At 32.7% G+C, this 13,549-nt stretch overlaps 2 protein-coding genes across 2 annotated transcripts; both read right to left on the bottom strand.

Moving 5' to 3' along the window:
- Positions 1–1,197: 1,197 nt before the first annotated feature.
- On the bottom strand, positions 1,198–2,634 carry LOC130614096 (ubiquitin-conjugating enzyme E2Q-like protein 1). The gene has a single exon (XM_057435492.1). It carries the CDS (start codon positions 2,484–2,486, stop codon positions 1,794–1,796), a length of 693 nt encoding a protein of 230 aa, XP_057291475.1. The 5' UTR covers positions 2,487–2,634; the 3' UTR covers positions 1,198–1,793.
- A 23-nt stretch (positions 2,635–2,657) lies between these two features.
- LOC130614095 (AKT-interacting protein-like) lies at positions 2,658–12,020 on the bottom strand. Its single transcript, XM_057435491.1, has 10 exons — positions 11,669–12,020; positions 11,215–11,306; positions 8,199–8,401; positions 6,497–6,561; positions 5,918–6,018; positions 5,694–5,782; positions 4,868–4,966; positions 4,115–4,222; positions 3,708–3,768; positions 2,658–3,564 (listed from the first exon to the last, which is right to left on the bottom strand). The coding sequence occupies exons 2-10, from the start codon at positions 11,263–11,265 to the stop codon at positions 3,460–3,462; spliced, it is 882 nt and encodes a 293-aa protein (XP_057291474.1). The 5' UTR covers positions 11,266–11,306; positions 11,669–12,020; the 3' UTR covers positions 2,658–3,459.
- Between the last annotated feature and the right edge of the window lie 1,529 nt (positions 12,021–13,549).

Raw genomic sequence — 13,549 nt, 5'->3', positions numbered from 1 at the left:
TACCACGGCCAACATCAAAAGAATAAAGCAGCTCGTTATTAAAACGCGGACTTGGGCTAATAATTAGAAAATATGCCAGAAACATTAAGATAAGGAACATTTAAAAACCAGTTATTGTCGGATATGGGCAACTTTTGCGGAAATTTATTTTAATGTCTAACACTTTAAGCCGGTGTTTTTTTCTTATATAGTCTTGTTGCATTGGGGTAAAAAGACAAAAATAAGCTAAAATCCACGCAATTTTTTTCCCATCCTGTCTTCATCAATTTTTACACTTTCTTTAAATTCGCAATTTGTTTTATTTTTTCTTGTGGCTGTATTGCTCCCAAGTTTGGTCCCATCTTCTAGCTTCAGCAAACTCAGGTTAACCTTGTCCAGACCTCTTCTTTACTTTTTGATATTAAGATGGCGTTCAGAAAAAAAGATATGCCAATATCAAAAAATGCTTCGTGCCCGTTGCAACACAGCTACTTCCCTTTGCGACTTGATTGTTTAAAAAAATGGTGTGGTACTGTACACAGCATGGACTTTCTTGAGTAGTTAATGCATATAGCTGGCTCACTGACCGTACATAACCCATCATATAAAGGGTATCAACGCGGTAAAATTGCAACTTCAAAGAAAAGCGAACTCGACCTCGTTCCCATCACTCATCCCATCACTGATAATTATAATTATTAGCGTCTGGGAAAAAAGGACCCTAGACAAACTCGATGATGAAAAGACTTTTCAAGTTATCAAGATTTACTCTATGACATGAAGGCAATCCTAGATGTCTACAATGCAAAATTCCACATTTTTTTGTCAAACAAATTTACATCATCCTTGACTAATTACAATAAAAACTTTTTTAATTTTTTTTTTTGGTAACCAGTGCAAAGAATGCTAAAGTAAGGAACAAAAAAATGAAGCTAACTTTTTTTAATTTTTTTAGTAATACACGACTTTAGTTTTTCGACCAGGTTGTTGTTTTGACCAATTGTAACACTTTTCTTATTTTTTTATCCGGGGTTCCCGAGCGAACAATCTTATATAAGTTGGACGGCTTAATCCCTTGAGTTCGAACTAAAAACTTATTATTGGTACATCTAATGCTTGTCAACTTTGCCAACCAGTTTTAAATAGTCTACGAAGTGCGTATTTTCTTTGAATTAAATGACTTACACGATACTCGAGGCATAACAATACAACGCAAGGTGAAAATTTCCAATAACTTTTCGTAAATATAATACAAATTCCAGTTCAAAATTAAATTCTAACGACGTAACTTTTGATAAAATTCTGATCCCACAAAAGAAAAATTATTTAAATAGACAGTCGCAACCTCGATTGCAGGTCTGCTTGTTATATTCTCATAACATTTGCAACTAATAGAAGCTCAAAAAAGGGGAAGTTGAACAAACTTCAGTGATAACATGTTTAATTTCGAAAGCATGTCAAACCCTTCATCAAGTGGGGCGTGCGTCAGGCTTATTTCGTATAGGTAAAAAGAATTGCAATGAATTTCAACCTAAAGAAAAAATTGTTAATGCACATTCCTGTCTCATGTCGTTTTCTTTTGGTTGAAAAAGTTTCAGCTTTTTTGCCTTTAGTTATTAAAAGAATTTACCTAGCAAAATCTAATGTATATTTACAATAACAATCTTGAAATAGCACTATTGTAACCAGACACCGCCACACGACAACTTGTACCCCGCTAAATTTATACCAAATAACAATACCCTTGCCTCGTGGCGTTAAAAGGCGGTAATATAACACAACAAAATCCGAACATTGTGGAATTCGTTTCTTAATTACCCTTCTGAAGTTGGTGGGGTGTACCATCCTTTTTCATCGTGAAACTTTGTCAGTTTTTTAAATGTCAATTCTGCTTCTTTTTTGTGGTAATTTTCGTTGTATTTATCGTGCAGCCGTCCGTTGCCCTTGACAACCTGCGACGAAAACTGCATGATCATCGCCTCGATCGTATAAACACTACTCCATCCTCTTGTCGTTAGTAACTCCATACAGATCGCCCCCCCTGACAGTACGTAACCATTGGAGATACGAGGATGGACGACGCGTAAAAATGGCGGCGCAAAAGGAAAATTATCTGGAAATCGAATGTTTAACAAGATGTGGGAAATATTACTGGTTCGCATATCTCGATATAACCTACTGTCTTGGTCAATGTGGTACAGCCTAATGTTCCATTCTATTAAAGAGTTTTCAACAAGTTCAATGACAAACGCTGGGTCCGTGCATTGTGATATTCTATAACAAGTTTCGTATTCTCTCATTAAACGCTTTGCAGCTATACCATTTATTCGCTTTTCTATGATGGGAGGAACAGGGGATGCTATTGCCTTCGTAGTAGCAACTTTGTTTACAGTCTCTTTAGTCACATGTTTTGTTTCATTTTTCGCATCTTCTGTTGCTTTTGAATCGTCATCCTTAAATTCCTCTGAAAGTCTTCTCGTAAGAAATCTGATTTTTTGTTTTAACATCCTAAACGAAAAAAAATCAAAATAAAGTACGAAACCCTAAGAATTAAAAATACTAGATGCTAGATCGCAGATCTTTTTACAAGTACTAAATTCACTCTAGATAAAATCAGACTATGGGTTTTCAACTAGTAGGGAATCCATCCAAAATTACGTCAATCGAAAAGTGAGGAATTTCCGTAAATAAATTTTGTGTTTTATTTAGTACAGTTAAAAATAGCACTCTCGTAAAAACAATATGCGTCCCTTCTATTACACGTGTAATTAACGTACTATGAACAAACTACACTGTACTTAGCTTAAAAAATCAGTTGATCTGATTTTTGATCGGCGAAGAATAGCGTGCAGTGGTTTTCTAAGTAGGATAACTTGCGAACAGTAATAATATAGAAACTAATAAATACGAATATAAAGATTTAACCAGGGGTTATTTCACAACTTTTTAAATGTTGCTTCTGTAAAAAAAATATCGAAAAGTGCTAACAAAATAGATTGGTGAAATTTCGAGTACAAAAACTACCAATTTCTAGCCAATAAAATTACTGAACGTGAAATAAACTACGACCATAGTCTAATTTGATTGGCTATTTTTTAATTGTTGTTTGCTTTGTTTAAGATTGCATTAGAGCGAAAATCAAGCCAAAGACTATTGGATTGGCAAAAAAGTAATATATCCTAGCCACCAACAAGCATTAACTATCGGCAGCAAAATATGAAATATTTTTTAATATCTGAAATTCATGTTTACAAAATAATTATTTAAAAACGAAAGCTACAGTTTTGTTTTTAACGAAATAATTTAAAAAAATTATATACACAAGAAATGTAGATAGATAATATCAACTATGGTTAACATAATATTGCATTTCCGCCGGCGAGCAACTCGGATGCGCAATTTTGATATATAGTCATGTAATAAACATAACACGGGTAATCAAGATAGATATAAACAAAAGCTGTATCCAGATAGGTGGTATCAGCTCTCTTTACTGAATATCAGTGTTGTGCCGGGCTCGACGTAGGATAAACCCGATAATTTTGGTTTTTCAAAATCGTCTACTTCTTCTCTTTCTTCTTCAACCTGTAATAAAAAACACGCCATCTTTTAGTGGTTTTACTTAAGTAGGTTGCCACTTAAAAATAAAAACTATAGGTCTAAATAACCTTGATGTAATCTAGTTCACACATTTCTAGAGTTTATCTTTACCAAATTAGAATACCAACCTTGGCTAACGTCATTTGATGACGTAATGGTTCATGAATTTCCGGATTCCACTCGCGAAATCTAGACAACAACAAAACACATAGTAACTTTTTTGATGCAAAATCACATCACAAGACAAACGAATCTCAAAAGGAACGGTGGATAGCATGTTCATGTTTTTATTACAAAAAAACATGTCTCCCATGACAAGGCTAATTGTTAGTAAACTTTTCACACATTATTAAAAAATTCATTACACAAGTGTACACGATCACAAGTGCACACCCAAAACCCAGGAAGAACAAAGATAAAAAATATAAAAATGCACTTGACACCAACAGCTTGTTCACACTAATCATCTTCAAGTACTCCATATGATTTCCTGAATACAACGTATTCAACACAAATCATTTCTACACCAACCAACCTGAATGCATGTGGGTCTTCATTTTCAACATCTTCATACAGCTTGTTATTAATCTCAGCTATATCGTCTTTCACCTTCTGTTTATATGCAACTACATCCGAATCATATCTAAAATAAGAAATACAATTCAAAAGTAAAAACTCATATTTTTTAATAGCCTGGCAAAATTTCAAACTATCATTAACATTCTGAAAAAATGCATGTTAATAGCTCAGGTCTATTTACAGTGAAACCTGTTTAAAACTGTTAGGACAGATCATCGAGTTATAGCCTTGTTTTTATAACTTCTTATATTTCGTTTTTTATAATACAACCTTTTCACTTAACTAAATGCCGAAAAATGCCGTTTTCTGTCTATATATACTAAAAATAATGTTCTAGAATGTTTTTTTCCGAAGGTTCCTATTATCATGCGCTAAATCATTCTTCGAATGTTCGAGTTAGTCCGTTATGTCTACTCAGCGCTTTATATGTTCCAGAATAATCTCGCATTCGCGACAATAGCGGACACCAACAGGCATTTTTTACAACGGAGGAAAGGACAGCCACACTCTCATAGCACAATTTCTATGAAAGGAACAACAATAAAATAATTTTTGTTTGTCCGTACTAAGACAATGTTTTAAGTTCTCGATTAATCTTTCTTTGATTTTTAGCCATTTAATGGTCTTTTTAGGATTGGAAAATGACAGTCATGACAAGCATGAAAAAATGACAAAAAAAATACAGCATTATCTACACATCAATACTTACAAGTCTGCTGCTTGAGGATTGAGTGGGTCTTTACAATCAAACTTGTAAAAAATTCGACGCATGTACAACAAAATTTGCCATATATGATTAACATTAGGCCTAAAAGTTTAAAAAGCATATCATTCACGAAAACAATACAACAATATTTCAAACTTCGTAAGTTAAAATGTCTACTTGTAACATTTAGCCAACCCAAAGAAAACAGAATATTTGCAAAAGAAAAAGACTGCGAAATAATATATAACAATATATCTATACAAAGTGTATTTTACTAAAAATCTGACATCATAATTTCATCGTAATAACGCAAATATCTTGTAAATAAAAAGAGTTCTTTTAAAGTTTTGATAATGCTTCTGAAACAAATTTTTAAGCTCCACAACATAAGTACGCATGCATCGCTTGTAAATTTTGAATAGAATAAAGTTACATTTCCTACCACAAAACAATAGCGTGGGAAAGATGTGGCTTCAGTTACCCGAACAATCACCAGAAAATCATGAGATTATAAATCCGATTTTAGCTTAAACAGGAGGGTGTCTGGCGAATTTATTTGATCAAATGCAAGGTCGTCATAGGTCACTAATGCAGGGTTCTTGTCTGATTAAATAAAGATTTTTACCCATAAAAGGTCCTAACATTTGACAATAAAATGAAACCGCCATTATAAGTAAAGTAATTTATAGTTGTGAAATATCTCACTGAAAATTGTGATGAGAAAAAAGTTTTGTACACCTTGACAGTAGAAATAATCCATTCCAATAGTTTCACTATTTTCACAATAAATTGGATTTAAACAATAAGTCAAAAGAATATTGGAACAAACCTCCATGAGCTAAATGCTCTCTCTAGGTCCAGACCTCCTGTAGATGGATTGATAAAAGGGTGGAACACAGTAGGAGTAAATGTTACTGACTACAAAATAAATTGAAAATAACTATTAACATACTTGTAAATATTGTCTAAAATGCAATAATACAAACTAAAAATGAAAATAAATTATTTTCAGCACTGAAATTCTTAAATAGGAAACAAAAAAATAGGGCTTACGGGACAATCCCCATCAGGATAATTACTTGGGATTTTCATAGAAAACCTAAATACACCATCTTGATAGATTCCTTGCCGAATGAATACTACACCGAACCAAACTATACAAAAAAGAGAATAGTGCAAACGTACATTAGTTAAAAATCTAGGAGTCAGTTGAATTTTTTTTCAGATTTTTTTAAAAAAGGGTTCAAAATCAAAAAGTTCATTCTTTTTTTTTGTTTAAATAAACAAAAGAGTGTCCTATTCTCACCATTGTTTTTGTTTACATGTAAGTTGAAAATATCGTTTATATTAGACAAAGAAATTATAATCACCATTTTTTATCCCTAAACACAAATTTCATGTTTAATGTACAAAAACAAGCATATTTTCAAGAACTATAACCTGAATAATTTGAGGATAAAAAGTTGAGAATCAATCTCTTGATGAAATAAATATACCAGACAAGTAAGACATGTTCAGATGCTCCACCACCATTCGCTACAACACACTTGGAAACTTATTTCAACATGCACACACACAAGATTATTATTCATTTTAACAAGTCACAGGCCGATGCATTATTACAATGTTTACCTAGAGGATCAGCAAAAGATGGAATAACGTATACACCAGGTAACCTTGTTTTCTTCAAATGATTGCTAAAAATAAAAAACACTTAACTTTTACTCTGCACTTTAGAATTTTGACTCCCTGGTGAACAACCAGACAATAAGGTGATAAGAAACTTTTTTATGCCTGCAGAATTTCAGTGGGGATATAAACGGTTTCACGAAAAATATTTTTCCTTGGAAAAAATCCTTTTTTATTCAATATGCAATTTTCCACACAATGTTATATTTTCAATACTCCCTCCCTCTTGTAACGGGTGTTGTGGCACAACTCAGAGGTTTTTTCAAGGTGAAAAATCATAGAAGTGGTCAATAATTGGACACATTTTTTTATTGCACTCTCCACAAGTGTGCTATTTTTTCTATTTGTGTAGTTTGCTTAGCCAAAATAATAAAAACAATTATGTCTTACTTTCTATAAGGCATTTGAAGTGAGAGTTTTAAGTGCGTTATTTATGTGGCAACATGGAAGACACCCCTAAGAACATTCAGTTTTAAAAGTTTAGCATCCTATATTTTTTCTGTTTTTTTTTTTTTAGTTTAAAAAATAACGTCCAAACAACTTTATATTTTCCACTGCGTGTAGGAAAGGTAGCTGTTTAAATAAAATAACGTGTAGCACACTAGCAAATTGAGACAACAGTTTTATACAACAGGAGACCTTATTATAACTGTTAGTTTTCTTTTATTTTTATAGGGTAAAACCTGGTCGACATGATATAAAGCTAAAATCTCCTTAGCTTGATTAATGATTAACCTTTATGAGTCAGCTACGTCGCTATTCAACAGCAAAGAAAAAACATTTAAATTGTGTATTATGTATATATTTAAGCTAAGTATTATAATGTGTCGTGAATTAAGATACTGGCCACTTTGCTGCCTCCCAATTTCAAAACTTGGTACTTGCATTTCATGTCTCCATGTAACTTGTTTTTGCACATGCTTTTGTTCACCCGACTAATAACTGCTCAGTCTTCTTGTTTTACATTTTAATCAGACCTGATGCTGATCCATAGGAGATTAAAATATATTGTCAAAATATAAAATCAATGGTATTGATTTTCCCACACACATTGTGGTCAGTAATTTCAAGACTTTTAAACCTCTTTAATTCATTCACCATAGCAAGCAGCTATAAACGGCTTAGAAATTTGTGACCCTTTTCTATCAGGCCTCTACAAATGACTTTTAGTAATTTTTTTGCTGTTTGTGAAATTTATTTATGGAATATTACATCAGAAATGTGATATTCATTAAATACACTTTAGCAATAAAAAATATGTGTATTAAACTTAAATTTCTTTGGGAGAAAGTAGGGTAGTCCTTGTAATATTTTAATATACCAATATTTTATTGTTGCTAAGCTTTGAGGTGTTAATCTTTATTTTAATTCACAACAATGACTCAACTTTAATTCAGGAAGTGGCAAAAGTTTGAAATTGAACAATGTTGATTTCCAAAAGCATTAAAATCAAACATGTATATATTTTTTTTCTTTTTCGGTACTTAAGGAATAATAACTATAATATATAATAATTTTGTTCATGTGAAGTTCATTTTTTCCAAGCAGTCACATAATAAGTTCCCCCAAAAACGCTTTTCTCTAAAGACAAGTATTTTCATCAGAAAGATTCTCTAAAAAATTTGTGTTGTAAGAGTAAACTTACAATTCTGCTGCAATAGAATGTTCTAAAAACAATGGTCCATAACTACTTATGTACTCATTACTAGTAGGAGACATTTTGTCTTTCAAGGATTGTTTCATCAAGGTTTCTTCTTCCGCAGTTGGTATCTGTGGCATTCTACGCTCTGCTGTGCCACTGATTTTCGATTTGGAGCCATCTTTACCAAGTGGAGTTGAAAATGAAAACTAAAAAGCATAGTATAATAGATTTCTAATTTGTAGCATAAAGCCACCAAAAAAATTATATATACTAAAATGAAAAAAAAGTATGTGTATGTCAAATGCATATTTGCCAACAAAAATTCACAGTCATAGAATCACATACTTTAAATTGCCAAAATCAAATACAGCACTTGTAAGAATATGAAGAACTTGACCCCCCCCCCCCCTATCTAAATGTTCTTATCCAGGAATATCATTAGAAAGTGCATTCGAAGGAATAGAAACACCGCATAATTTTTTGATAAGACAGTTTCTTTTTTAAACACACAGGGAATTCCACAAAAAGAAGAACACGCATGCTACACATCGCACGCGTAATCTATTTAAGAGAATTTGCGCGTGCGTTTTTGTGTTTTTGTGTGTGTGTGGTTTATTTCACTCCTAACCAGTGCTTAAAATAACGGCCGGTCAAAGGTCACTGATCGCCGAATTTTGTTAATTGACCGTCAGGATCACGTTATGAGCGGTCAGACTAACCGGCGATCGATTCTTTGCTTCGCAAAAAAAAACTATTTATCTACTATTAAGAATAGATAATAATCTCGCTTCACATTTATTTACCATTGATTCTTACACATTTTTTCATATAGACAATGGAGCAGCGTTTTCAATCAAGGACCAAAAACACTTTAGTCACTTCAATAATGCGCACCTGGAATGTCTGTAATGTTTGTATAAAGTAATTATTTACTATACTAAAAATCAAAGAAAAAAATGACTTAAAGTTCGGAATTTGAATTAAAAACATGCGCGTTTAAAAATGAATTATTTTTAGAAATTGAATACGTTACATTGCGTAATAACACCTGTTGTTCTTTTTGAATGTTACTGGCTTTTTATGTTTCGAGATGAATTCATTAGGTTGTCTATCGCAGAAGTCGCCGGTGGCATGCTTTGAAAATGCTTGTTATGGGCACAGCTTAACATGAAGCAAAACTGTACAGAAGACTCAATTGTTAGTCTTCGCAGAACATCTCTTTTCACAAAACCGAGGGCAGGGCTGACTTATTGCTTGCTGTGTCGTGTGGGAGACAAAACTTCTGGACTTCTTTTTAATACGACATACAATTTTTTTTCGATTATTATTACTAAACATATTTGATTTCTCTTTCCCCTTTTAAAAAGATTTTTTTAAACTTTATTTAACATGTTTTTTCTTTGGTATTACATTACGAGAATATTTGTCCGAAAACTGTATTAAGATACAGGACACCTAACCTCTCCCATGTTCTGGTTATATTTAACTTACAGGGGTGTGCACTCTTCTTGCAGTATTCTCTGTGAAGATGAAGGTCGGACTGACTTGTGGCATGGGTCCAAATGGTCTTCCGTCTTTCGTTCGAGTCTCAGTGTAATGCACCAGCCAAGCATAAAAGTGTCAGCATGAAGGAAAGGGGCGACTTTAATGTTCTCTATACCTTACGTTCTTCATAAAACACCGACCGTGTTTGATTGTGGCATTCATTTAAATTTCACAACAAAATAACGCCAGCAATTTTTTTGCAGACGCAACTGCAGTAACTTCGTGTTTTACGTCAGCAGTGTGCCATGTGCAACCTAGTTCCCAGGCAGCTTGCTTTTATGAGCGCGAGGAAAGCAAAGTTGACTAATTATCATTCATTGTGTATTGACGAAGTACACCAACATGAAGGTAGGTCAATGGGACTTGTATTTTATCAGGGAGGCATAAGGCATTTCGCAAGGAATCACATATATTTTTGACCGCCGAAAAATTCAATTTGACTGGCCATTTTGGATCTCCAACAGTCAGTATGACCAGCAGTGGTCAAATATTTATTTTAAGTGCTGCTAACAGTCCCATAATAGGCATAAAAGTGCTAAAGATATTAACAAAACACCTTAGTTTGGTCTACATTGTACTCACTGTGATGGTTTGCCATTTTGTTCGTAATGCTATTTACCCAAACCTTGTCCCCAGGGCTATATTTTCTCTCTAGGTTATCTTTATTCGTAACAATGGTAAAAACAAGGGTTTTTTTTATTTATTAGGAGCATCTTCTTTTATGCAGTTAAGAATTTTAAAATAAAATATTCAATACACATTTAACACACACAGAAAAAAACACAGCATTTAATTTACAAACGTTTATTTAACACAGGAGGAGAAACACAGCATTTAATTACCATTTTTAAAATAATTTAATTTAACCACAAGTGGTTATAAACTGTTTTTTATGATACAGTTGAAGCTGATGATGTTAGCTGATTGATTTTTCAAATATAGTTTTTAATAGTTAAATGCTTTATGCATTGCCGTAAGCAGTAAAATAACTACGCTCTAGAAAATCAACTTCTTATAATTTCTTCGTTATTTGGCTTTTTACGCGAATAAAGAGCATATTTAGCATGTGCGATGAATCGTATGCCTGGATAGCTGTTGCACGCGACTCATAGAATTCCCTGTCAGTCCTTGCTTTGAAGAAGAAGAAATATCAGAATGACATTGTATTTGATGGTATCTAAATCACATCACTTATTAGACGAAATTTGTTTTTTGGTCTTCGCAAATAATGTTTTAAATCTTGAATATTGACAAGATTCTTTTTCAATTAGCCTAGACTTTACATTGGTTTTGATATATCCTTATCCTAGATGGGGTTAACAATGGCTGTGATTGTAATCAAATACCGGGAATAACATTTTTCCTGAGGATTTGGCGTGGTCAAAAACAGGTGTATTGGGTGCAGTTAATTTGGCTTTGCAAAGTAATTTAACATGACATTTAGATACACAGATGTTTAAAGATTCTAATATACCTTGCTTTTTAACTGTTGTGCAATTGATTGTTTGGTCTGTGATTTAAACATGTTTTTACCAAAGTTTACTTCAATTTTATATATTCATTCATCTAGAACAAAAAAGTATAATATATATATATATATATATATTTTTCCCTATTCTGAACTACATAATAACCATTTGCTAACTTAGTAATTTTGGTCAATAACAAGTAGTTTACTACTTGTTAACAATTTCTATATATAAAATAAATTATAAAATAGTCTCAAAAGACTTTCCTTACCGCATTTTCCGGTATACAACCCGCACATTGTATAACCCGCACCTCAGCTTTTTTAGTGAGTTATAAACTAGATTCTATCCTGCACCCTTGTATAACCCGCATAAAATTTCAATCGATGTGTTTTACTTACCCGCACCTTTGCATAACCCGCACCGTGTTAAGAAAAAATTTAGCGTATTTTTACTTACCCTAATCATTTTATAAACATGTGCGTGTGTTCTGTTTTTTCGTGCTGGAGACAAGTGGGGGACGTTTAAACTTGTGAACCCCAAACACGAGAACCGAGCGTCTGAACTAGCGACCAGTTTTAACTTCCTTGTCTCCGATTGCCGAAATAATAATGAATTAAAATTAATTTGACAAGTTGATCTTCTGCTAATGCTGACAGTACTAAATCAGACAAAGCTGTTTTCTTTTTATTTGTAGACATTAGTTTCAGCCAATAATAACTTTTGCTCCCTGCGATTAAACAAACAAAAAACAAAAAAAACCATTCTATGTATCGGTTATAAACCTAAAGTAAAATCTCTGTTTTTTATAAATACTGGAATAAAAATAAACAACATAATAATTATCACGGATTGCCTGGTAGTGAAATACCTGTCAATTACACCTAAAAATGATACCTGCTATATTGCTCTATTACCAGAAGCAAATCATTTCAATGTGCTCAATGTGATTGGAAAGATATAAATAGATTAGAATTATATTCAACACATAAGAAAAATGATCTCCAGAATTGTGTTTCAGAGAGAGCTCGTAATATTAGCACTGGCAAGCAATAGAAAGTTAAAGCAATTTTGCTGTGTGAAAAAAATTAAATCACGTAGTTAAAGTAAGATTACGTAGATATAGGATTGCGCATGCAGTTATATTAATGTACGCATTTTATCCCGTTGGTACTATTTTCTTCATTCAATGTATAAACTTTCACAATAAATGACAGAAAATATAAAACTTATCGCATAACCCGCACCACATTATAACCCACACCAACGGTGGAAGTCGTAAAAATCAACTTATAACCCGCAGGTTATATACCGGAAAATACGGTATGAAAAAAAATTTGGGGGGATAATAATCTATAATTTTTATCTATAATAATTTTTAAAAATATTTTTGAACCATTTTAAAGCCCAGATCTTTTTCTATCTAATCACTGAAAAATATTTTTTTGTAAAAAAAAGCCATTTTTTTCATATACTCATGCCTTAAATCTGAAATTCTTAAATGTGATTGTCTTGAGAACAAAAAGAGCTTTTTAAAAAATTTAAAAAGACTTGTTAGCTAAATTTTTAAGCTCTATAATATAAGTCCAACATCCTTTTATACCTCAGTTTCCCTTTAACTATTTCGATTTCATAGTGATAAGAAAAATTATTCTGGGTCTCTTGGCTATAGGTTTTTGTTTCATTTTTCAGTCTTAAATGAAGATTTAGAGTTCCATGGGTTTTCAAGCCCTGCTACACACCCCAGTAATATTCTTTCAAGAGAAGAAATCAGCTGAAAATGAGCTCTTTCCAGCAAGCTGCTCTAGACGCAAATTAACAACATCAAGAAGTCATGTGGCAAACTATAGCTAGACCTTTTTCAATGTTTACATTTTTGCGGCAAGGCCCTTAGGCTTTAACGTGGCAGGCGAAAAAATTCAGGGGGTAGGTGAAAAGTGTGAGGTCCTGTTTAGTCTGTTTCTTTGCACAAAGGTATCATTACGACTTTATATAAATTATAATACAATCGGAATTATTAATCTACAATCAATATAATTCGTTCTGCCTGCCACACAGTTGTTAGGAAGGGTTTACTGCAGAAAATGTAAACAATAGGAAATTCTATAGCTAGCTATAGCTAACTTTTTTTTCCTCAAACACGAAATAAGTAAAATATTGAGAATATTCATGATGCAAGTTCATGAGAGGGTGAGAGGCTATGGTAAGATGATACCTCATTATATTGCTTTACTGTAAACTACCGAGCTAGCTATAGCTAAACCTAAACACTTTAAAAAAACAAATAATTTATAACAGCTCTAGCTAGCTGCTAGCTAGCTAGCTAGATAGTTTATAGAC

The sequence above is a fragment of the Hydractinia symbiolongicarpus genome, chromosome 11 (assembly GCF_029227915.1).
Source record: "Hydractinia symbiolongicarpus strain clone_291-10 chromosome 11, HSymV2.1, whole genome shotgun sequence".
Classification (NCBI taxonomy): Eukaryota; Metazoa; Cnidaria; class Hydrozoa; order Anthoathecata; family Hydractiniidae; genus Hydractinia; species Hydractinia symbiolongicarpus.
This window is presented reverse-complemented; position numbering and strand designations above follow the sequence as displayed.

Bases quoted from the DNA above. Each gene is read 5' to 3' on its own strand.
- LOC130614095 (XM_057435491.1), bottom strand. From the start codon at position 11,265: ATGTTTAAATCACAGACCAAACAATCAATTGCACAACAGTTAAAAAGC. The intron at 5,783-5,917 runs GTAAGCCCTATT...TTTATTTTGTAG, and splicing joins ATCCTGATGGGGATTGTCCC to TCAGTAACATTTACTCCTAC. The intron at 3,565-3,707 runs GTTGGTATTCTA...TTTTTATTACAG, and splicing joins ATCAAATGACGTTAGCCAAG to GTTGAAGAAGAAAGAGAAGA.
- LOC130614096 (XM_057435492.1), bottom strand. From the start codon at position 2,486: ATGTTAAAACAAAAAATCAGATTTCTTACGAGAAGACTTTCAGAGGAA.